Source organism: Muscardinus avellanarius (assembly GCF_963383645.1).
Source record: "Muscardinus avellanarius genome assembly, chromosome: 1".
NCBI lineage: Eukaryota > Metazoa > Chordata > Mammalia > Rodentia > Gliridae > Muscardinus > Muscardinus avellanarius.
The window spans coordinates 180,439,569-180,464,921 of NC_137786.1; the positions used below are offsets into that span (position 1 = coordinate 180,439,569).

General features: G+C 39.2%; 2 protein-coding genes across 2 annotated transcripts; one reads left to right on the top strand and one right to left on the bottom strand.

Moving 5' to 3' along the window:
• Nucleotides 1-2,207: 2,207 nt before the first annotated feature.
• Nucleotides 2,208-3,152, bottom strand: LOC308267617 (olfactory receptor 52E8-like; the record flags this gene model as incomplete). Its single annotated transcript, XM_080702454.1, has 1 exon — nt 2,208-3,152. One exon carries the CDS (start codon nt 3,150-3,152, stop codon nt 2,208-2,210), a length of 945 nt encoding a protein of 314 aa, XP_080558580.1.
• Nucleotides 3,153-15,408: 12,256 nt separating this feature from the next.
• On the top strand, nt 15,409-16,368 carry LOC308267395 (olfactory receptor 51G2-like; the record flags this gene model as incomplete). Its single annotated transcript, XM_080702074.1, has 1 exon — nt 15,409-16,368. One exon carries the CDS (start codon nt 15,409-15,411, stop codon nt 16,366-16,368), a length of 960 nt encoding a protein of 319 aa, XP_080558200.1.
• Nucleotides 16,369-25,353: the final 8,985 nt, after the last annotated feature.

Consider the following 25,353-nt stretch of genomic DNA (forward strand, 5'->3'; position numbering starts at 1 on the left):
GGTTTTTAAAATCTTTGTTTTATGCATGTTCACTGGAAATCTTCATCATTTGTCATCAGAATTAATTAAAATAGTCCTCCTAGTTGATCCCATTATTTCCATTTTCTTTCTCTGGATTATTATTTAAACATTTCTGCTGAGTAATTCTTTTTAAATTTCAGACTATAAAAAGATAATAACAAATTAGCTCCAATGGATTGAAGCTACATGTAGAATTTTTATAAAATTTTATTGCCTTTAGTTATATAGATTGGCATATGACAGGTAATAGTCTAAAAATACAGTAGCTTTTTGGCTTTTTTATAATACAATGTTATTGTTGAAAAAAGTAAAAATTAGAAAGATTTTAAGTGTCAAACTTATCTCCACTTACCACTCAGAGAAACTGAGTCACAGAAGAGTATGAGAAAGATCAACAGAGATATTAAGTGGTTGTTTTAGGATTCAAGACTGAATAGTAGGTCCTGAGGGGCGATAGTCTGGGATTCTACTTCTTATGCCACTGTTAGAATTTTAGATATACAATTGTATTCCATCCTAACCAAGGCAATGTCAAACAGAGTTTGATAAACAAGTTGATACCATCAGAAGGATCAGCATTCAATAATAACTTTTCTTTTAAGGAAAAGAATATGGAATCAAATGACAGCTAGTTAATCACATAGTACCTCACACTGCAAACATCCATAGGTCTTCCTCAGAAAGAAGAAATAAACCCAAGGACAGAAGTGGCATGAGACTCTGTAACTACACATGGAGAAAAATACTTCAGTTGCAGAAAAAATTGGTAAAATATGCTAGTATGATCTTGTTCAAAAGCTGTATTGGCCATCATCAAGAATGATGATGCTAAAGAAAATATAGATGTTAAAGAAAGTGTAATCTTTATGATATCTACTCATAAAGACTGGAATAGAAGCCAGCCTCAGTTTCATATGCCTGAAATACCATTACTGCTAACCTCAGTAACTTGACAGGGCCCTTAGAAATTTAATGAGACATTGTTTCAAAAATAAAATCATTGAGGCCAGGCTTGGTGGTGCACACTTGTAATTCCAGCATTTGGGAAGCAAAGACCAGAGATCACGGTTCTTGGACAGCCTCAGCTACTTAGTGAGGCCCTTTGCAAGTAAGTGAAACCCTGTTTCAAAAGTAAAAACAACAAAAAATAGGGCTAGGGGTACCCCGTATCTCAGAGATAGAATGGTAGAATGCTACATAAGTAAATAAATAAACTAACTAAAAAATAGGTCTGGGGATGTAGCTTGAATGTGCAATGCCCCTGAGTTCCATCCCCAGTATCATAAATAAATAAATAAATAAATAAATAAATAAATAAATAAATAAATAAATAAATTGGGCCAGGGTACAGCTCTACTTCTAAAAAGGTAGAATATTCCTGTTTTCAATCTCTAGTATCATCAACAAACAAACAAAAAGCCAAAAGGACTGTCCTATAGGATTTTTCATAGAATAAACAGTTTTTGGATTTCACAAAAAGGAAAATAAGAAGTAATCTCATAGTAAAAACATTATAAGGAAATATTAAAAACATAATGTTTCTCTCGATTCTAATATAAATTAAAAGTGGATAGGATTAAATCATGCCAAGATTATCATATAATGAGAACGGAGGCTATACATATTTTTAAAGAATTAAAATATTGTAACATACTGAAGAAATAAAGAGAGAAAAATTATAGAACAATTTGATATTCTTAAGTCTTTGGGGGAAGTGTTTAGAGAGTAAGATAAATAAAAAACTGTTATGAAAAATCCAGACAAACATTAAAATTTCTATCCTGAAGTTATTTTTTCAATCTGGTTGCTCAGAAAATGTTTATTCTCCTATCACCATCCCAAATCCCAAGGTTTTAAAAGTCATCATTATTATTATACAGGATATATAGACAATCTGTTCACTGACACCTATAAATGTAAGACATTTTGCTGCATTTTAGAGATAACAAGTCAATGACAAATCTTTGATGAAGGCAGTGAAACTGAACAATAGCATAGTCTTGTGCAAACAAACATACTGGCTAAAAAGATCATATAGTAGTAGAAATATTATGAATCTAAAATATAATGAGAAAATTATCTAAGTTAACTTTATCCTAAGCAAGTTTATTGAGACCAAAATCTAATGTATGCAAATAAATATTTTAAATACTACAAGTAAAATATGAAAGAAAAAACGGGTTGTTTTATATTTTGTGAAACGTTATAACTTGGAGGAAACGTTCTCTGATTCTCTTGGTTCTTATGCCATAAATCATCGGGTTGACCATGGGTGGAACAAGCAGGAGGATGTTAGCTACAAGGATGTGAATATGGGGAGACACATTGCGCCCAAACCTATGAGTAAGGAAGGAGAAAAATGCTGGCGTATATGCTGTTAAGATGACACACACATGGGATCCACAAGTGCCCAGGGTCTTGAGTCGAGCAGCCTTGGATGGAAGACGGAAGACAGTGTAAAGGATGACAACATAGGAGCATATGATTAGCAGGAAATCTAAGCCCCCAGTTAGGAAAGCAGCAGTCAAGCTGTATATTCTGCAGATCCTGGTCTCTGCACAAGCAAGCTTGATGAGAGCCATGAATTCACAGTAAGTGTGAGGGATGATGTTAGTTCTGCAGTAGGGAAGCCAGCGGAGCATGAATGGCTGAGGACTGAAGAGCAATACCCCACGGACAGCAATAGCTAGCCCCAAGTTCCGGATGACTTTGTGTGTCAGGATGGTGTTATGTCTCAGGGGTTTGCAGATTGCCACATAGCGGTCAAAGGCCATGACCAAGATAAACCCTGAAGCCATGCTACACAGGGAATGGATGAGAAATACTTGTATAAGACAGGCTTCAAAATATATCTTTCTGTCATGGAACCAAAAAAGGCTGAGGATTTTAGGCATAGCAGTAGTGGAGATAATCAGATCAGCCCCAGAGAGCATACAGAGGAAGAAGTACATGGGCTCATGCAGGCTGGAATCCTTTCTGATAATAAAGAGAATAGAGAAATTTCCAAGGAGCGCACTCAGATAAACTAGGAAGAATGGCATCGATAACCAGAGTTGGACAGATTCCATGCCTGGAATGCCAAGGAGAAGAAAGATAGTGGGATGGAGATTGGTATTATTTGACAGTGGCATAATGAAAACTACTGGGTGTGGTCAGCTGTAAAATGGTGTAGAGTCTTTCATATTCATCTGTCTATTCATATATTGATTTCCTTATTTATTCATATATATAGAATGCATCAATCACAATGTCTTATACCCCAAGAATAAATAGTAAATAAGTCCAAGTCTCTAATTTCAGACTTCCACATTGTAATAGGTGAAAAATGGTGCAAACGGATGATTATGGTCTTGTGATTATTACAGTAAAAGTTATATAAGAAAATATTTTATATGACACATTAGATGATAATATTTATTCCATTTATATGTGTCAAAAGGTTCATGGATAAGATGCTTGATCTTTGTTGTGAAGCATTCTGGACCTTTAAAATAAAGACAAATATATATATTTAAAATTTCACAATTAAAAGACACATGACTCAATTTGTTATATAATGCATATGGAAAACTATCAGGATGCATTGTTCATTCATAAAAAAATGCATCCTAGCCAGGCATGGTAGTACATGCTTGTAATTCTGGTATTTGTGAGGCTGAGACAGGGGCGGTGGTTTGAGGACAGCCTCAGCTACTTAGTGAGTGAGGCCCTCTGCAACTTAGTGAGACCTTGTTTCAAAATAAAAAATAAAAAATAGAGTTGAGGGTGTAACTCAGAGGTAGAATGCCCCTATGTTCCATCCCCAGTTCTGCAAAAAAAAAAAAAAAAAAAAAACAGAAGAGAAAAAGAAGAATGTATCCTGATGGTTTTTCCCACACCTTTGAAAACTAAAAAAAGTAGAAAGATTATAAATCAAGATGTTAGCAGAGACACATCAAAGAATATCAAAATAAAAGTCTTGATTCACAGAAATGTTTTTGGAAAAAATTTGTAAAAAAAAGCATTATTTTCCCCATTAAAAAGGTAATGCTCTAGTGGTATGCCACAAAATCTCATGAATTTTTGAGTATTTTTAACTTTTCATTCACTTCAAACTATTTCCTAAAGCTCTTTCTTATTTATTTTATCTAAAGGCTATCTTTATTTATTTTTTTAATTGGTGCATTGCTGTCATACATTTTAATGGAGTGTAAAATAGTAGAGGCATACATGCACACGTCACTCATTTAGCTCTTCCCAAATTCCCACCCAATTCCCTCTCCCCTCCCTCTTTCTCATGCTTGGCTATTTAGAAATGTGTTATATTACTTTTCCAAATTCTAAGAATTCTTAAAATTTTCAAATATTTGGAGGTTTTTAAAAAGATTTGTAGTTTGAAAATAACATAGCAGAACACTAACCTTTAATGAGTCATCCAGATTTTAAGTCCTGTATTCATCCAGTGTGGTGGCACATGGTTGTAATCTCAGTACTTGGGAGGCTGAGACAGGAGAATTGCAGGTTCAAGAACAGCCTCAGAAAGTAGTGAAACTCTCATCAACCTAACAAAATTCTGTTTCAAAATAAAGAATAAAAATAGGGCTGGGAGTATATCTTGGAGGTAGAATGTCCTTGAGTTTAATCCCCAGTATTGCAAAAAAATTCATTTATCCATTTGTTTTTAAAATATATTAAAATGACAATAATATCATAGATGAAGGAAATGGGAGATGTTTTTCCTAAATTTTACTTGCCATAATTTGAATCTATTAATAAACAATTGCAATCGCACATGATCTAGACTCTTTTTTCTAAAGGAATGAGAGCTATAAAGTAAGAGCAAATATCCTGCATCAGGGTACACTCTACATTTGTCTCCTCACACTAGGAAGTCAGAAGCCATACTCTTATAGTAGGCAATTATTCTTCAACCTAGTTACAGTCATCCTGTCAGTGAATATTCTATTTATTCTCTAAAGAGGTCCTCATTTAGGGACCTTGTGGAAACTAGGAGATGAGTAGAATAGTGGAAGCAAAGGAGGGAAGGAGGAAAGGAGGGGAAAGAGAGTACTGAGAAGGAAACAGACCAAGTCATGTTATGTGCAATATGAGTTTATCACTATTCAGATAAGTATCTTGTACAGTTATAATGCATCAATAAAATTTTAAAATTCTACATATTTTCCAACAAAAGTTATAGACGTCAATGTGAAGCAAACACTTCAAAATTTAGCAAAATAAAACTAAATTCTACCATGATCAGAAGTTCCCCCAATAACTCTAAAGATAGTCTGTTAACTAGACACACAAAAATAATAATAAGTGCACTATACCTTAGAAAGAAAAAATAAAAACTAAATAGCTGTAGACATAGGAAGTAGAAAGACTACAAAAATAAGAACTACAAATTCTATTGCTGTTATTCTACTATGACCAAAGAAGTGATCGAGCAGAAAAGCACACCTTCATCAGGATGTGTAGAGAAGTTGTATGATTTCTCAGATCTGTATTCTTCAGCACCTAGCTTGGGGATGGATCAGTGAGTTTGAATAGCTCACGGTCCTAGAGTTATAAGCATGGCAGGGGAGGAAAAATAAACAAAGCGCTCAATTTTGGAGCTGCTAGCCACTGACCATGGACAGATTTTTTTCTTATTTCAAATGAACAAAATGAGAGATTTAAAAAACTACCTAAAATGTTTCAGTAAAAAAAAATTGGTATTTGGCTCAATATCTATGATTCAAGATTTATTTTAAATAATGGTTTTATTTCAGCACAATAAAATAAAAATTTAAGAGTTAGATGGCAGTAGGTAAAGAAAAAGTAAAATATATCTATCACTGTATAATTAAATTTGGTCTTCAGAACAGATCACCAATGAAAGAGTAAATCATGTAACTATGTTGAAAGAAATTATTCTTATCAAGTTATACAATAGGAGTATTTGTCTATATCTACATGTTATATAATTCCATTCCTGAGTTTTGTTGCAAATATATATGAAAGAGATGAGGAAGGGAGGGAGGGAGGGCGGGAGAGAGAGAGAGAGAGAGAGAGAGAGAGAGAGAGAGAGAGAGAGAGAGAGAGAGAGAGAGAGAGAGAGAATAAACGGGATCTATAACAAAAATAAAAGCTACCAATTTAACAAACATGTTTCGGCAGAGAGGAGAGGGAGAGGAAAACAGAGGCAGGGTATGAATAAAAATACACCAAGAGCTGTGTCCATGTATGTTTTTTTTTATCACACTGACCTCATTAGATATATAGTTGAAATGAACAAATAAAATAATTTTAAAAGAATATTCATTTAAAAGAGAAATAAATCAGACACAATTTTACCAAATTTAAGAAAAAGTATAAAGATACATGAAGAAAAATTAAATATGCAACAGCAAACAACTTACATGCTTATGAAATTCTGCATTAGAGAATTATTAGGCTTATAAACTCCATCTGTGTTCAAGTTTTCTTTCCACATTATCACCCTTTAGGCTCACCCTTTTTTGCTTTGTCTCTTTATTCTGAAGATTTAGCATCTAAGATCTGAACTGGAAGTTTAGATGGAATTAGTCTTTTTGTAGTAGTGTGAAACAGATTGAACGGATCAGCACCCTGAAGCCTAGATGACAGGGACCAGTAGCATTACTGGTCAAGTAGAATTAGAGATGTCTAAGATCACACTTTTTCTCTCCATTCCTAGCGATTTCACAAACTAGAATTCACTTAACCTTGCATATCCTTGAGTTTTTTGTGATTACTGAATGCCAATGTGTTTCCCTTGACCTAGAAATTGATTAAAATATATATATATATAAAGGGAAATATTTCTAGGTCTCTGTTTTCACTAAGATTACTTATCCTTAGATAATCTCATCTGGATGTCATGCCTTAATTAGGGGCAAGATCAGATGGAAAAACTAAAGATAATGGGGGAAAGAAAAATCCAAAAGAACTGGTGTTTCAAGAAATATGACAATCAATACAATATAGACATTAAATTCATAGATATACAAAAATGTAATTTTTAAAGACTATATGACATCTTTTAGTTTAATAAAAAACTTTCTTTATCGAAAACACTAATCATACCTCATACTGTTCTTCCCTCTCTCCTCTACCATAGAACACTAATTCCCTGCTATTTTCCAAGTCCTTGATGTTTCCAGGACCTCCTACTCTGCTTTCCTGGCGAATGGAGAAGCTGAGAAAACTGTGTCATATTTGACCCTACCGGTCTTGCATCACCAGAAAAAACAGCTCCATCTTGGTTATAATCCGCTGCCTTTTTTTCCCTGAATGCATCAACTATATTAATAGTTTGAAAGCAACAGTCTCCCAGGGGACAGCAAGATGGCCCAGGTGAGCACAGACTCCCTGTGAAGCTCAACATTGGCTAGAATAGAAACATTTGAGTGGGAGACTGTACCAAATCCTCAGAATTCACTCCCTACTTTCTTAAAAGTTAAACATTTGAAAAATAAGAGAATAGGAAACTTTTTTCCAATAGAATCTGTCTTACTACAAAAATATTTACAAACAGGTTGACTAAAGTAAAATTTTAAAATAATTTAATTGATGCATTGTAATTATCCATCATAGTTAGGCTCAAAGTCATATAAACACACATGTACTCAGGTCCTGGTTTGTCTTCGATCAGGTCCTACTCTTCTACCCCTTCCTATACATAATAGTGATATTGGTAGTGATACTTTCCCAGATGGGCATGATATAATTTAAACTATATCTTTCATCAGTTACTCCTTTTCTCATCCCCACCTCCATTTCTGTACTTTCTTTCACTATTACTGGTCTCTCTCCTGGATTATTTAAAGCCATTTTTGTTTATTATTTTCCTCTCATCAGATCCTGTAGAAGTGTTAGAAAGAGAGGTTTTTAGCTAAGCATGGTAGTGCACATCTATAATCCCAGCAAATGGAAGGCTGAGACAGAAGGATCACAGGTTTGAGGCCAGCCTCAGCAGTTTAGCAAGACCAATTTCAGTAATCTAACAAGACCCTATTTCAATGGTTAAAAAAAAGAGTGGAATGAAGGTGTAGCTCAGAGTAGAATTTCTCTGGACTCAATCAATCCCCAGAAAAAAAAAAGAAGAAGAAGAAGTAAAAGGAAGAGAAGGAACTTATTCATTTAAATAATAACTTTTCTTAAGTTATATTTCAACACTTTAGACTACTTATTTGTAATATTGTCTCTGTTGATCTCATATATTTTATGTTCAAATACAAGAATAAATATGCATGTCATTTTCAGAAGTCTGAAAGTTCATTTTGATATTAGCTTATGTTCATGAATCATGAATAGATTTAAGAGATCTGATACTGAGTTATTTTTAGCTGCCATTTATAGCCAAGTAGACTGCTATAAAAAGTTAAGTAACACTATGATAGAATTATTGAATCATATGGGATAAAGCATAGCCTATGAAATGGCAGGGTCTTTAGTAACGAGCCAACTATGTGGCTATGGGACAAGAAGAAAGTTTATCAATAAATTAAAATATAAGAAAGATAAAGAAGTTGTGAAGAACCTGAACGAACTGATTTTATTTGTTTTAATATTGTTTTTACAATAGAAATTGTATATGATGGCCATCTTGTGGTCACTGACCAAGGTGGGGCTGTAACAACCACATCAGTAAAATTATCATGATTCTGGGGAATCTCCATTCCAAGAGAAGAGCTCTGAAATTGAAATTTATCAAAACTATTATTGGAGCCATGTTGTCATGTGGTTTGCCATGGGCAAACCACTTACACAACCATGGGTTATTTTACTGGTTTATCTTTCTACTGATTACATAGAGATATTTTTATGGAACATGTACAATAGATAATTAAATATGAATAATTCAAATTAGATGAGGAATACTAACATGGATATATATGAAGATATATATATATATATATATATATATATATATATATATATATATATTTCTTCACCCCACCACTGAAAATATTGCTAGGGAGATTGAAGTGGACCTTTATATAGTTAGATATATTAAATTCATATATATTTTTTCTGATGGAATCAGTCTTAGTCATGGCCTTTTACAATATGTTGCCATACGTGGCTCCCTGAAGTATCCCAGCAAACTTACTATAACTTCTCCATATAGGAGTCTTAGTGTCATTCAAATTCTCTGTTGTCTTTCTTCTTGCTCATATTTTCACATTTTCTTTCTTCTACTGTTACCAACACTGAACATTATGTATTTACCATACTGATGTATTTATATATTAAATTATATAATGTATGTGATATGTGTCCAGACAATTTAAGAAGAATGAAAATGCGAGAATATAAACCAAACTCAAGACAAAAAAACTGCAACAGTTGGTGATTGTTGAACAGAGTGATAGCCACATGGGAATCCATTAATATATTCTCCCTACATGTATATATGTTTATATGTTTATAATACAAGCTTAAATATAAGTAAGTCAAAACTAAAATTTCAACTCACAAAGATAATCTTGATTTTTTTTCCTTCCTGGAAAAATATTTTGATCTTTATACATTCTGCAGTATTTTTGGAGCTGATTCCTCAACTCTTGAAATAATTCTGAAAAGCCTTTTAGTCTTATCTAACTTAGGACTACAAGGCTAACGCTCCTGCTTCCTTCACTTTCAGGGATACTCTCTCCTAACAAACTTGTCTTCTGCTGTAGAATCCAATGACACATTTTGGAGTCCATCACTGATTTTCCTTGAGATAGAAAGTGTACAGTTCTGATGGGGAAAAGAACTGTACTGTGAGATCTAGCTTTGGCCAAGGATCACTCCTTCTTTTATTCCCTCATGCAATTAGAGTTTATACACGACATTGTTTTTTTGTTTTTTTTTTTTTTTTGCGGTACTAAGAATGGAACTCAGGGCATTGTACTTTTGAGCTACACTTCCATTCCTATTTTTTATTCTTTTTTTTTTTTTTGAAACAGGGTCTCACCAAGTTGCAGAGGGCCTCAGTAAGTAGCTGAGGCTGTCTGTGAACCGCGATCCTCTGGTCTCAGCCTCCCAAATGCTGGGGTTACAAGTGTGCCATGCCAGGCTCATGACATTGATTTTTATATTTTGATCAAGTGATCTTATTTTAAACAACAAGAGTCCAAAGTTCATGGCAAATTATAGCTCTGCTCTATACCCAGTGAAAGTTAAGAAGTATTTAATCTTCTGCTTTGAGAGGGGCCTCATTCTTCCTTTCTCTAGGCTGAATTACTCTGTTTTCTCCTCATCCAGATTTTTTTATATATGAAGATATAAATATTCAAAGATTTATCAGGATTTGTCTGTCTTACGGTAGAGTCCTGGATTGTTTTTTCTTAGGTATCCCATCTGACTTTGGAACAAAAAGACATGATTATAAAACAAAAAAGAAGAAAAAAAGAAAAGTCATCAGGCTTCTTTTAAGACAGTGAAGAAAATAGTTTAATATTTAAAAATGTAATAAACTTACAGATAATGGCAATGGCAAACAGAAATGGAAAGTAGATGGTAACAGGGAGATATGTACATGTATAAGAGGTTCCTTGTTCATACTCAACTTAGATAAATTGAAGGATTTGATGAAGGGGTTACTGTAATGTGAGCAGAATTCAGGAAGGTATGCAAAATGTCCTAGGTAGGAACTTGCTTGCCATACATAGTCCTGAAAGTGACAGGGAAATAGAGTTTACCAGAGCTCAGCAAGGTTAAAAATTGGAGAGGTAACCTGACCTAAGATTCCTTTTCCATGGAAAGATGAACCCACTAGAAGGAGCCAAAGTACTGGGGCAGGGTGCCAGGAAAGGAAACACTACAGCCATAATAATGATGAGATTAAAAAAACTCATTGTCACATATTATTAGTGGGTGCTGAATTTCTTTGTCAATTAGCGAATGTTTTATGAAAATTGCTCCTTGTTCTAAGGTCATCAATTCCTGGAAAAGCCAGTTACTAACTGACTTTAAAATACAATGCTGTTTAAGTCACATTAAATACAATGATACCTGAAGACTATAGGCTTTAATTCTATTTTTTTTTTTCTGGTACTGGAGGTGGAAACCAGAGGCTTTCTACTTCCGGGCTATATTCCCAGACCTATTTTTATACTTTATTTGGAAACAGGGTCTCACTAAGTTGCTGAGAGCCTCACTAAGTAGCTGAGGCTGGCTTCGAACCTGTGTGATCCTCCTGTCTCAGCCTCCCAAGTGCGGGAATTACAAGCATGCGCCACCACACTCAGCTCCTAATTCTACTTTTATTTTAAAACCTCTACTAATCGGGATGGACTACTCGAAATCCTTCCCCTTGTGAGAATTGCTTTTATCACTTAGTAGTTTACGTGACAATCCTATTTTGTGGTCCAATCAGCCAACAAGTATTTAGAAACCAACATGTTGACAAACATATAGGAAATTTTATTCACTGAGAAAAGGATTCTCTTTATAGTCAGATCTATCTAATTTGTTTAGATGAAAAAAATTCGATGTCATAGTGAGGAAAACATAACACTAGAAAATCAGAAGATTGGGTTGACTCTATTGCTTTTTGTATAATTTTCAGGAAGAGAAGTCAAATAACTGAGTCTTGTTTTACCCAGAATTAATGTATAAAAATAAACTTGAGTTACTTCCAGCTTCTAGTTTATGAGCTTCATGTCCCTCTGCAATTTAAGTTCTTAATAAGTCCCATTTATTAGCTGTACCCTATTCATTTTTTTTTTACTGTCTGCTCACTTTCTACATGCAAATCAGTATCTTATGTTTCATTAGACTCTTTGTTCTGGATGTTGAGGCAATAAATATTTGAGGATCTTCAATGTGTTACTTTCCATATACTCCTAAGTTAGGACACCCTGCTGCAGTCTAGAAGGATGGAGAGAGAATCTGGGGAGACACAAACTGAAATGTTGGCACTGACGAGGTTACAGTCACTGCCTTGTGTTTACCCTGGGCCCTCATGTATCCAGGGACTACAGGAGACCTTATAAACTCTGCCTGCTTACTCTGATAATTAGGAAGATCACTTGTGGCAAGAAGAACTATCCTTAAAAAGTAAGTGAGACATGAGGAAATAGAAAAGCACAGAGGGGAACATGAGAAGTGAGGGAGAGGAAGGCAGACACGTCACATGTGAGAAGAAGGACCCAGAGACTAGCTCAGCAGTTTTCAGCTCAGAGAAGGCCATGAATCTTACCAAAATATGTTTATTGTTCATGCTCTTGTTTGTAATATCCAAGTCAGACATTGACTTTTCAGATTGACTGGGACTACTCAAGATGCTACTTTCATGGCAGGTGATCTCTGTCCATGAATGTGTTGCTGATATGGGTGAAGGATGAAGAACTCTTTTCAGACATAACAGAGATGCGATTTCAAAATGAAATTCAAACTTCACCAGCTAACCTTCAAGGTCCCTTCAAGTCCCAGGCATAAGTGTTATTTTTAACATGACTTTAATTACAGCTCAGAAGTCTCAACTACAATTTACATATACTTTAAACTTTCGAGTTTATAAATTAACCTCAAACACTGTCCTCCTTTTCTGAAGAATGGTGAAAAATACCTCTCACATGGTCATGTGTGCATGAGTTTGAAATTATAGCATTAGGAACAGTAGACACTTCATAGTCAAAAATCAAACAGTTTGACAGTATAAAGGATTGTAAATATCCAGGAAGACCAATCATTAGTGAACATATATATGTTATATGGTGAATATATAAGATATAAGTCATGAGAACTTCAGACTACTAATGTAGGTGCTCAGATTCATAGCTCACTAAAGACTCAATGACTCATTCTTTGTTTAGGTGGAATTTCCCATTCTACCATAGATACTCCCCCCTCCTCCACAAAATCAGCACTGAATAAAAAAAAAAAGTATACAGAGAGGTCCGTGATGATTATTGAAGGAATTTTGGGATAGGGAAAAATTTAAGAAGCTATTCATATCTCTGACTATTTTGGGTCTTCACAGGATAAAACTGAGATGACAGGATTCTCAACACTCAGTTCCCTAGTGCACTTCTATGAAATGTGCATTAAGTCGGTTTTTCTCTATGAGAGGACACTAAAGTGTCCATTCATTTCTTCCACCCTCCCATGCTATACCAGAAGATTGCTGGTGCCGCTGTGACGTTATTACCAGTCCATATTACCAGAAATATTTTGTGGTCACTTTTCAAAGTCAGAGAAATGGTATTTGGGGCAGAAAGAGTGAGGAAAATAGCAATAGTGTGTCCATTAGGCGATGTGTGGCTTAAGTTTAGTGAGAAAAACTCAGAAAGATTGATTTTATTTCTGGAAATTACCTGTTTGATTAGTTGATTTTTATTTCTTAGAAAATTATCATTGTTAAATGTGTAAGAAAAAAATAGTTTCTACATTTAACCTTATTTACATGGGACTTGAAGAAAATGAAATGAAACTGAGAATTTCAAAAGGCCAAAGTAGACTTTAATGGAAGAAAGATGCCAATTTATTTACTTGCGATGGGAAGTAATCTGTCCCATGGATTTAAATTCTCATATCAACATTTGGGTGAATGCGGATGCCTGGCAAGCAAGGCATGTGAGAAGCCTGATGAGGCAGTTCATCTCTTACTGCAAGAACTTTTTCTTGACAACAGAAGAAGTGGGGACAATATATTTTTTTTTCATTTAGTCTCTGTACAAAGCATTCAGTGTAAAGGCCAGATGCCCATTGGCTTCTCTGGGCATGCATATATATATATATATATATATATGTAATTTTATTATATATAGTATATATATTATTTTATTATATATTTTTTAATTTATTTTTTGCAGTACTAGGGATGGAACCCAGGGGAATTCTACCTTTGAGCAACACTCCCAGTCCTATTTTTATTCTTTATTTTGAAACAGGGTCTCACTGAGTTGCAAAGGGCTTCGTTAAGTAGCTGAGGCTGTCTGTGAACCGTGATCCTCCAGTCTCAACACCCCAAATGCTGGGATTACAAGCATGTGCCACCATGCCGGGCTTCTAATATACTTTTGTATGTTATGTTTTCTTGCTTTTTGTTTTAAAGAATGCATTTTTACTCTATTTTTCACAGATACTATCTCTATTTTTTATCAAAAATATCAGTCTGTAAACTAGTTATTCAAGTCAACTCTAAAACATAAGAAGAAGATTGCATAAGAAGAAAAAAATTGCATGCAGTACTAGACATTGAACTGTGGGCTGCGTTAGCACTCTTTCTTTCATTCTTTCTTTTTTTCCCTGTGGTGCTGGGACTTTAATCTAGGACTTCCCACATACTAGGTAAGCATTCTACCTTGGGCTAGACCCCAGCCCACTTATGTTTTATTTTTAAGCAGATCTCATTGAGCTTCAAATTGAGATTTTTCTGTCTTAGTCTTCCAGGTATTAGGATTACAGGAATGCACCATGATACCAGGGTAGGAAAAAGATTATGAAGTTTAAATGTTATAACCAGAGATAATTTTACTTTTTTAAATTACATATTTTATATTGTATCACGATATTTTCTATAAAAACACACTATTATTTTATTTAGGTCTATTTTAACCTATAGTTATCTTTTGGGGAGCACAGGAAAAACCAAATTGATATTACAGTCGATTTTCTGAAAAGACCTGGTCTTTGACATCAATTATATAGTTGGGCAATACTTGCTTGAATTCTGTAGGGTAGTTTGCATGCTAGCAAAGCATTTTGAAATGAAATATCAAGCTTAGACTATTAAAAGAATTTCATTTGAATCAATGCAGAAATCATTTTTAAAAACAGTTAATGTAATATCAGCACCCATGGCTAGAAAAAAAAAACTTGTTTGTATTTTTTTATAATTTTATTTGCCAAGCCAGGCATGGTGGCGCAGGCTTGTAATCCCTGTGCTTGGGAGGTGGAGACAGGAGGATCACGCAGGTTTGAAGCCAGCCTCCCTGGCTTGAGAGACCCTGTTTCCAAATAAAAATATAAAATAGGTCTGGGAATGTAGCCCAGAGGTAGAAGGGTTTCCAGGAACCCCAGTACCACACACACAAATAAAGAATTTTATTTGCCAACCAAATTTCTAAGAAATTTACAAAATTAAAAATGTGGCCTTGGAGTTATGTATAACCTGCTCTGTCGGGGTAGAATCTCTGGAAGGAGAACATCCTGTTTAGAAGGAAGATTGAACGTATTTGGGAGTCGGATGTGAAGATCCCAGTGTTAAGATTTTACTTAACTGAGAATATCTAACAATGAAATGAAAAAAGACAGAACAGACATGTGGGGCTTGATTAAAGATGATTAGAGGTAAGCATTCATACTTTCTTTCTTTTCTTTTTTTCTTAATGCAGTTTCTGGTCTCATCAATGCCATCCCCACTGGTGTGTGACTGCAGAACCAGATTGTGGTTTAACAGGCAGCCATATGGCTGCCTCAAACTGTAGCAACATGCTGTCCTCCACATTCTATCTCACAGGCATCCCTGGCTATGAGGAATTTCACCACTGGATTTCCATCCCTTTCTGCCTCCTCTACCTAGTGGGCATAACAGGCAACTGCTCCATCTTACACATCGTCCGCACAGACCCCAGGCTCCACGAGCCCATGTACTACTTCCTGGCCATGCTTTCCCTCACTGACATGGCCATGTCTATGACCCCAATGGTATCACTGTTCAGGGTGTTGTGGTCCATTTCCAGGGAGATCCAGTTCAATGTCTGTGTGGTGCAAATGTTTTTGATTCACACTTTCTCCTTCACTGAGTCATCTGTGCTCTTGGCCATGGCCCTTGACCGCTATGTGGCCATCTGCCACCCTCTACGATATGCTACCATTCTCACCCCAAAACTCATCATCAAGATTGGAGTTGCAGCCCTGCTCAGGAGTGCTATTCCACTAATTCCACTCCTGGCCCGCCTGGCCTTCTTCCCCTTCTGTGGCTCCCATGTCCTCTCTCATTCCTACTGTCTGCACCAGGACATGATCCGCCTTGCCTGTGCGGACACCAGGTTCAATGTCATCTATGGGCTGGTTGTGATTACTATGCTGTGGGGCATGGACTCTCTGGGTATCTTAGTATCTTATATTTTTATCCTTCACTCAGTGTTAAGAATTGCATCCCGTGAGGGGAGGCTTAAGGCACTTAACACATGTGCCTCCCACATCTGTGCTGTACTCATCCTGTATGTGCCTATGATAGGCTTGTCAATTGTCCATCGTTTTGCCAAACATTCTTCTCCTTTCGTCCATATCTTCATGGCCCATATCTACTTAATGATTCCACCAGTGCTGAACCCCATCATCTACAGTGTGAAGACCAAGCAGATCCGCCAAGGTGTCCTCTACCTGATTTGCCCCCACAAAGTCAGTTCTACTGTGATGTAGGCAAGTCCTCACGTCAATAATAGCATCAATACTAATGATACAAACCCATTGTGAATTATCTGCTCTAAGTATGTTGGAACCAGCACTGCCAACGATAGACTATGGAAGAAGCAGAAACAGAGCAAACAAGATATCCCGAAACAGCTATAAAACAGAAAGTTGTTGTCCGCTGGGACTAGCCTGCTTGATTGTACATATGCTTCATAAATCTTCTTTAAGTATGTATATGTTACAGGGAGATATAATGGAATTATTATCTTTTATTTTTTGCATGTTAAATCTTAATCTTTAGTCAAGGTATTTACCCATGAAATCCTCCTTAATTACAAGAAGCCATAAATATGTTTTTGCTTTTTGTTATTCTATATTTCCCATGAAATCTTCTACTGTCATTTTATAATATTATTTTGTTTGTAGATCTGCTATATTGAGGTTTCTTATAGATGGTAATATATATTGGTGGTACTGGGGTTCCTGAAAGCCCTTCTACCTCCGGGCTACACTCCCAGACCTATTTTTACATTTTTATTTGGAAACAGGGTCTCTTAAGCCAGCACGCGGCTGGCTTCGAACCTGCGCAATCCTCCTGTCTCTGCCTCCCAAGCACGGAGATTACAAGCATGCGCCACCACGCCCGGCTAGATGGTATTATATTTATATAAATATATACTTTGACTCAAAGCAATTGTCATGATGCATTTGAATCACCATTTAGATTTTAATACACATGTTCTTTCTTAACTGGAGATATCTGATTTCTTCAGGTTGGGAAAGGAACACTGTGATATTATTTTATGTTGCCTTATTTCTTTTTCTGTTACTGGGAATGGAACCCAGGGACATTCTACCTCTGAGACGCACCCCCAGGCCTATTTTTTTTAATTCTTTATTTTGAAACAGAGTCCCACTGAGTTGCAGAGGGCCTCACTTAGTAGCTGAGGCTGCCTGCTAACCGTGATCCTCCTGTCTCAGCCTCCCAAATACTGAGAATACAAGCATGTGCCACCACACCTGGCCAATAGATTGTCTTATTTTTAGTGATAATTTTATTTTTGTTTTTTTAATTAATTTATTATTATTTTTGTGGTACTGGGGTTTCTGGAAACACTTCTACCTCCGGGCTACACTCTCATAACTATTTTATAATTTTATTTGGAAACAGGGTCTCTTAAACCAATGAGACTGGCTTCAAACCAGTGCTATCCTACTGTCTCTGCCTCCCAAGCACGGGAATTATAAGCATGCACCACCATGCCCAGCTATTTTAAAAATTTTTATTGGTGTATTGTAGTCATACATCTTAATGAAGTACAAGATGGTAGAGGCATACATGCATACATCACCCAATTAGTCCTTACCCAATTCCCATCCCATTCCCTTCTTCCTCTCTTCTTCTCATGTTTTACTTAGTGATTGACTTTGATATGTTTGTGAATGTACATTAGGGAATTTCCCTATTCCCCCTTCCATCCTCCTCAGTTAGGTTGCCTTATTTGCCCATCTGTACTTTCTCTTTCCTCATCTAGAGTTCCTCCTATGACCCATTTTCTCCCTAGCTTCCACATACTAGGGAGAGCATATGATTTCTTATTTTTTGTAACTGACTAGTCTCACTGAGCATATTGTTCTCCAGTTCCATCAATTTTCCTGTAAACGTCGTAATTTTGTTCTTTTTTATGGCTGAGTAAAATTCCTTTGTGTACATAGCCTATAGTTTTGTAATCCATTCATCTGTTGATGGACATCCTGGCTGGTTTCATGGTCATAATTTTAAACTTACAGAAATCTTGAACACCGAGGATGGTGGCTGAGGAAGCAGCACTTGTCAGTCCTGCTCATACCCGATCTTCATTGCCTCAAGAAAGCTCCTGCATGTTATCAAGTAAAGTTAATAATTGTAAAGTACATTTAACTATATAATTGTTAGGCAATATTATAAATATTATGCTAGAGAATTAAATGTAGTAGCAAATTTGACAAATAGCTTAAGTTTCATGAATTTGTAACAGAATAATATTTCTGGAAGAGAAAAAAGAAGAGAGGTAAAAAATGAGTAAAAGAAGGAGGTAGGAAAGAAGAGACAGAGAGAGAGAAACAGAGGAAGAGAGAGAGAGAGAGAAAGAGAGAGAGAGAGAGAGAGAGAGAGAGAGAGAGAGAGAGAGAGAGATATCTTGGCTTTCAAGGAATGATGAATGGTGAATGTTGGCCAAGGGAGTACAGACACTCCAGGCCATGTCGATAACAGAGGAGATCTCAAAGAATGTCGTTGAGGTAAGCACACCGATTTTCAATATAGTTTGATTGCAAGTTACAATATAAAGAGACAGGAGAAAAATAAATAAAAACAGTATCCACTTTTATAATATAAAATTGTTTGTCTTCAGATCAGTGTATCAGTGCAAGGTCTTATCTCTACAAAAAAAAACCTTCATATGTGTATGTACCTATTGGGCCTGTGACAGCATACCATCTCAGTGGATCTTAAATGTTGCTTTTATTTTTTATTTTTTTAATTATTTATTGGTGCATTATATTCATACATCATATGGGGGTAAAAAACTTGTGTGTACATACAGGTACACATCACTGATTTTTTTTAATTAATTAATTTTTTTAAATTGGTGCATTGTAGTCATATATCAATCACATTGGAGTACAAGACTTGAGAGGATATACAAGCACACATCATCCAATTAGCCCTCCTCCAGCCCCCATCCCATTCCCTCCCCCTCCCTCCATCCCACACTTCTTTGGTGATTTACTTTGATACATTTGTTTATGTACCTCCTGCGTTTTAAAGAGGCTCCGTCCTCCAGTATTACATACCCTCTGATTGGTCACATTAGTTGCTTCACTATAGGGCCCTTTCTATAGCTCAACCTCTTCCTGTTGCCCTTTTCCTCATAGTTATTGCTGATTAAGAGAAGCGTCTGATTTATATTTTCTGCGATATTTATCTGTGCATGCTGCGTTGCAAGTACCAATCCCACTCTTGATGGTCCCAGTAGTGGCCTGGCTACTTAGTGGACTGATCCAGACCTCGCTGGCTCAAGCAGCGGCCTTGCCTCATGGGAGGCCCCATTCTGGTCTCACTGGCCCCTGCACCGGTCTAACCCCTAAGCTGGCTTGGTCCCGGCCTTGGAGGCAGCAGGAGTGAACTTGCCTCACGCCAGGCTCCGATGCTGGCCATTGGCCCCTGCACCGGTCTAATCCCTTGGCAGGATTCCAATCCCAGCCTCGGAGGCCCCAGCACAGGCCTAGCCTCACGGCAGGCTCCGATCCCGGCCTCGGAGACCCTAGCACTGGTCATGCCTCAAGGCAGGCTCCGATGCCGGCCTCGCTGGCCCCAGCACCGGCCTAACCCCTCGGCAGGCTCTTATCCTGGCCTCAGAGGCCCCAGTACCGGCCTTGCCTCAAGGCAGGCTCCGATGCCCGCCTCGCTGGCCCCAGCAGCGGCCTAACCCCTCGGCAGGCTCCGATCACGGCCTTGGAGGCCCCAGCACTGGTCATGCCTCAAGGCAGGCTCCGATGCCGGCCTCGCTGACCCCAGCACCGGCCTAACCCCTCGGCAGGCTCTTATCCTGGCCTCGGAAGACCCAGTACCGGCCTTGCCTCACGGCAGGCTCCGATGCCGGCCTCGCTGGCCCCAGCACTGGCCTAACCCCTCGGCAGGCTCTTATCCTGGCCTCAGAGGCCCCAGTACCGGCCTTGCCTCAAGGCAGGCTCCGATGCCCGCCTCGCTGGCCCCAGCATCGGCCTAACCCCTCGGCAGGCTCCGATCACGGCCTTGGAGGCCCCAGCACTGGTCATGCCTCAAGGCAGGCTCCGATGCCGGCCTCGCTGACCCCAGCACCGGCCTAACCCCTCGGCAGGCTCTGATCCCGGCCTCGGAGGCCCCAGCATGGGTCATGCCTCAAGGCAGGCTCCGATGCCGGCCTCGCTGGCCCCAGCACCGGCCTAACCCCTCGGCAGGCTCCGATCACGGCCTTGGAGGCCACAGCACTGGTCATGCCTCAAGGCAGGCTCCGATGCCCGCCTCGCTGGCCCCAGCACCGGCCTAACCCCTCGGCAGGCTCTTATCCTGGCCTCGAGGCCCCAGTACCGGCCTTGCCTCACGGCAGGCTCCGATGCCGGCCTCACTGGCCCCAGCACCGGCCTAACCACTCGGCAGGCTCCGATCCCGGCCTCAGAGGCCCCAGCACTGGTCATGCCTCAAGGCAGGCTCCGATGCCGGCCTCGCTGACCCCAGCACCGGCCTAACCCCTCGGCAGGCTCTCATCTTGGCCTCGAGGCCCCAGTACCGGCCTTGCCTCACGGCAGGCTCCGATGCCAGCCTCGCTGACCCCAGCACCGGCCTAACCCCTCAGCAAGTTCCGGACCCGACCTCGGTGGCCCTAGCACAAGCCTTGCCTCATGGCAGGCTCCAATGCCGGCCTCGCTGGCCCCAGCATCGGTCTAACCCCTCTGCAGGTTCCAATCCCGGCCACGGAGGCCTCAGTAGTGGCCTTGCCTCACAGCAAGCTCCGATGTCCGCCACTGGCCCCGGCGCCCGCCTAACCCCTCAGCAGGTTCCGATCACTGTCTCTGTGGTTATTATTTCAAAGGTTCCAGTTGTAATGTATCAGATCTCTGCCTCCTCCTAATATTGGCCACTGGCATTGCCACTGCCTCCACCGTTTCAAATCCTTCCCAGGCTCTTTTTCCACTCTGAATGTTGTCCAGTGTTCCTAAGCATGCGTGATGGTAGCATTCGACATTTGGTGTAATTTCTCCAAAAAAATAAAGTTGGTAAGATCCGGTTTCTGCTTCTCCTGAATACAAGTCTCCACCACCATCGCGGAGAACTCTTTCAACACCGCATTTCTCCTTGGTCTCCACTAAACTCTCTCCTTATATGTGATGTCTGAGATTCTTAACAATATAGAGAAATAGCAGTCCTCTTTCACGGCGAATTTTTCCATAAGTTCCAGTGCATTTAGATAAGTTTTGTCTGCATCTCCAGTGTCCTGGCATCCATAACGGCTTTCTTACCTCCTCTCCGATATTTTTCTTTATCTTTTTCTGTTCTGGGCCCAGTTTCTCCAGGAGTCTGGCGTGCTACTCGCAGTTCGGCCTGGGGCCCAGAGTCCCGCGACCCGGGCCCCAGCTGGCGTGCCCCGCGTGCGACCCCCGCCCAGAACCCAGCATCTTACTGGGCCTGGTTTCTCCAGGGGTCTGGCATGCTATGCGCAGTTCGGCCGACCCGGGCCCCAGCTTGCGTGCCCTGCGCTCTACCCCCGCCCAGAACCCAGCGTCTTACTGGGCCTGGTTTCTCCAGGGGTCTGGCGTGCTACTCACAGTTTGGTCTGGGGCCCAGAGTCCCGCGACCCGGGCCCCATCTGGCGTGCCCCGCCCGCGACCCCCACCCAGAACCCAGCGTCTTACTGGGCCTGGTTTCTCCAGGGGCCTGGCGTGCTACTCGCAGTTCGGCCGGGACCGCGACCCGGGCCCCAGCTGGGGTGCCCTGCGCTCGACCCCCGCCCAGAACCCAGCGTCTTACTGGGCCTGGTTTCTCCAGGGGTCTGGCGCGCTACTCGCAGTTCGGCTTGGGGGCCCAGAGTCCCGCGACCCGGGCCCCATCTGGCGTGCCCCGCCCGCGACCCCCACCCAGAACCCAGAGTCTTACTGGGCCTGGTTTCTCCAGGGGTCTGGCGTGCTATGCGCAGTTCGGCGGGGACCCAGAGTCCCGCGACCCGGGCCCCAGCTGTCGTGCCCCGCCTGCGACCCCCGCCCAGAACCCAGCGTCTTACTGGGCCCGGTTTCTCCAGGGGTCTGGCGTGCTACGTGCAGTTCGGCCAGGGCCCAGGGTCCCGCGACCCGGCCCAGGCTTTTGTGCGCCGCGCGCGACCCCTGCCCAGAACCCAGCGTCTTACTGGGCCCGGTTTCTCTAAATGTTGCTTTTAAATTTGTGGCACCTTTTCATTAATGAGGAGAAGAGAGTGTTTTGTCTAAGACTAATAACATGAAAACTTAGAGGTAGTTGATTGTTCCTAAAAAAAACCCTAAGGTCATAGATTATTGAAAAAAGTATGAAAAACATTCATGCCGGGGTCCAGCCCTAGCAGGAGTTGGGGTTCCTCGTGTGGTAGGGTGAAGAGTTGGTGAAGTACAGCGGAAAAACAGCACACAGACGCAAAGAAGGATGAAGCTGCTCGATTTACTTTCGGTTTTGGCAAACATTTTATACTTTCTTTTTTTGCTATATTTATTCTTACAATTTTTTTTCTCAGAATTAACACAGCAGTAATATTCAAAGAACTAATACATCAAGGCAAGATGGCAGACGGCCAGTTTCTTTTCTTAAGAGAACATTTCCTCTTACAAGCAACCAAGGGAAAGATCAGAAATTTATTATTAACTGCTAATGCAATAACATAATAATATCCTATAATAAGCATTAAATTGTCTGATTGGTGTACATCATTGTTTTTTAATTAATAGGCACTACTAAGGAGAGGAAAATTTTATACTTTCCCATGTCCCAAGGCTGTGCCTGGATACACATCTATTCTGCTGCTGTCCACATATCCAGTTACGACCAAGTGGATAGAGTTACTGGGGGGTCAGTAGGCACTCTACCATAGCTTATCTCTGATAACATATGCTGGCCGCCCAGAACTCATAACAGTGGGAACAACTTGTCTTGCCTCTGTTTTAGGTTTATTGTTAATATTTGCTTGGGAAAAGCCTGGATCAGTTGTCTTTAAGATTTGTTTTGATTGTGATTGTCTGAGTCTTTATAGATTTTTTTGTTAGGTCAGTCATCTGGAAATTCAAGTGCAACCTGTACATAAATGTTAAAGCTTCAGGGAGTAAATCTTGAATTATTTTAAATAATCTGGGGCCATTAATAACATAAGTCTCAAGTACCTTTTTGGTAACAAGACCAATTTCAAGAAATCCCAAAATACCCATGCCTAATACTGTTCCCCAAAAGGAGATGCCGTGCGCCCATTCCTGCGGATGTCTGCCATGCAGCATTCCTGCTAAAATGAGCCTTGCTCAATTTCAGACTAGGAAGAGGGTGTGGCACATTCACATTGATATTGCTACCCACACTGATTTATCATATTGAAATAAATGCATATAAGTCGGGCATGGTGGCTCATGCTTGTAATCCCCGTGCTTGGGAGGCTGAGACAGGAGGATCGCACAGGTTCGAAGCCAGCCTCAGCTACTTAGTGAGGCTTTCAGCACTTAGTGAGACCGTGTTTCCAAATAAAATATAAAACAGGTCTGGGAGTATAGCCCGGAGGTAGAAAGCTTCTGGGTTCCACCCCCAGTACCACCCCCCCCAAAAAAAGAAAGAAATGCATATATAAGAAACATTGGACTGTATGTCATACAGCTAGTGAATACTATGGCTGGTTTTATAAACTGGGCTTTTTCAGATATTTATGATTCCTGCAGGTGATTACATTGTCAGTGTAGAAGCTATCTTTGGGACATCTTTGAAACTACTAATATTTGTTAGAGATCATTATGTGGAATTAGCAGGAAAGGTACTTTTTAAAAAAATAACACAATTTCCTTAAGAACAAAATGAATACAGAAGGTGGCACATACCTGTGATCCCAGGTACTCAGCAGGCTGAAACAGGAGAATTTCATGTTTGAGATCAGCCCTGACAATCTATTGAGACACTGCACCAAAATACAAATAAAAATAAAAATAGGCTGGGTATATATTTCAGTGGTAATGTACTTGCCTAATTTGCACAAGGCTTTGGGTTCAATTTCCAATATTGAAAGAATAAAAGAACTGAAACTAATACAGTATTTGGAATAATGTTCATATGAAGATTCAGAAAACTTTTAAGGTAAGAGCTAAATAATAAGAGTTGGTGGAAGATGGTGACCAAGAGTAGCAGCGCTACTTAAGTGCAAAAACAGAATTTAAATGCAAAAACAGAGTCTGCTGAATAAGTTCAGAGGCAATGATGCAAGACAAAACCAGTATGACTTTCATATCATCATCCCGTGTCTGAAACAGGTGCATGTAATCCAGTCCTGGTGGCTTATTTCCTGTAATATGCAGAGCATGGGGATTTCCCTCCTCCCTCTTCTTGAAATTAAACTTTAAATTCATTTAATTTTTCTTATTGATGTGTCAAAAATTATAAATTATGGTGTGAAGTGCATGATACAGTGTGGAATGGTTACATCAGGATGCAATGCCTTTCATGTTTTATAGTGATGACACTTAAGTCCAGTGTCTCAGCTCTTTTTAAATGTGCAATGCAGTGTCTAGCCATAGTCACCATGATATACCGTGAGTTTCTTGAACTTTTTGCACTTAACTGAAATTTTGTGTCTTTTGACCTATATCTCACAGTCTCTTTACCTACCCTGACTTGGGTAAGTATCACTACTCTTTGATTTTATGAGTTCAACTTCTAAAATAAATTTTCCAAGATTCAAACACCTCTTTCAAGCAAGTATATTGAGGCCTCAATATTAATTCTGGCCTTGTAGATATTATGATTGATAACAACATTATTGAAGATGCACATCATCAGGTCAAAATTGTGAACATGACAAGAAAAATATGGTGAGAGCTTGTCTTGATACAGGGAGGATAAATGTCACTAATGTTGAAGCAGAAGAATTTCAGAGACTAGAGGGAGTTTGAAGCTCTGTGGTGTACTTTCTAAAGCCAGCTCCTTCCATGGTTATAAGAAATCACTGCTTATCACATTGAAATTAGATTGTAAAATATTCCATTTGTTTCTGCGTCAGCACGTAACAATAGTGACTAGTCTGAATATCTTTTTATTTGTCTCTATAGTTTATTATTTTGGTAAATAAGTGCCCTTGGTTAATTTTGTATCATTATAGAACACTGTCTTCTAGATTAAAATTTTAGAGAACAGTTTCATCGTGATATCAGAGTCTGTAAAAAAATAATTGATGCAGAGCTCCTATGAGAAAATGAATCTCCCAAGTT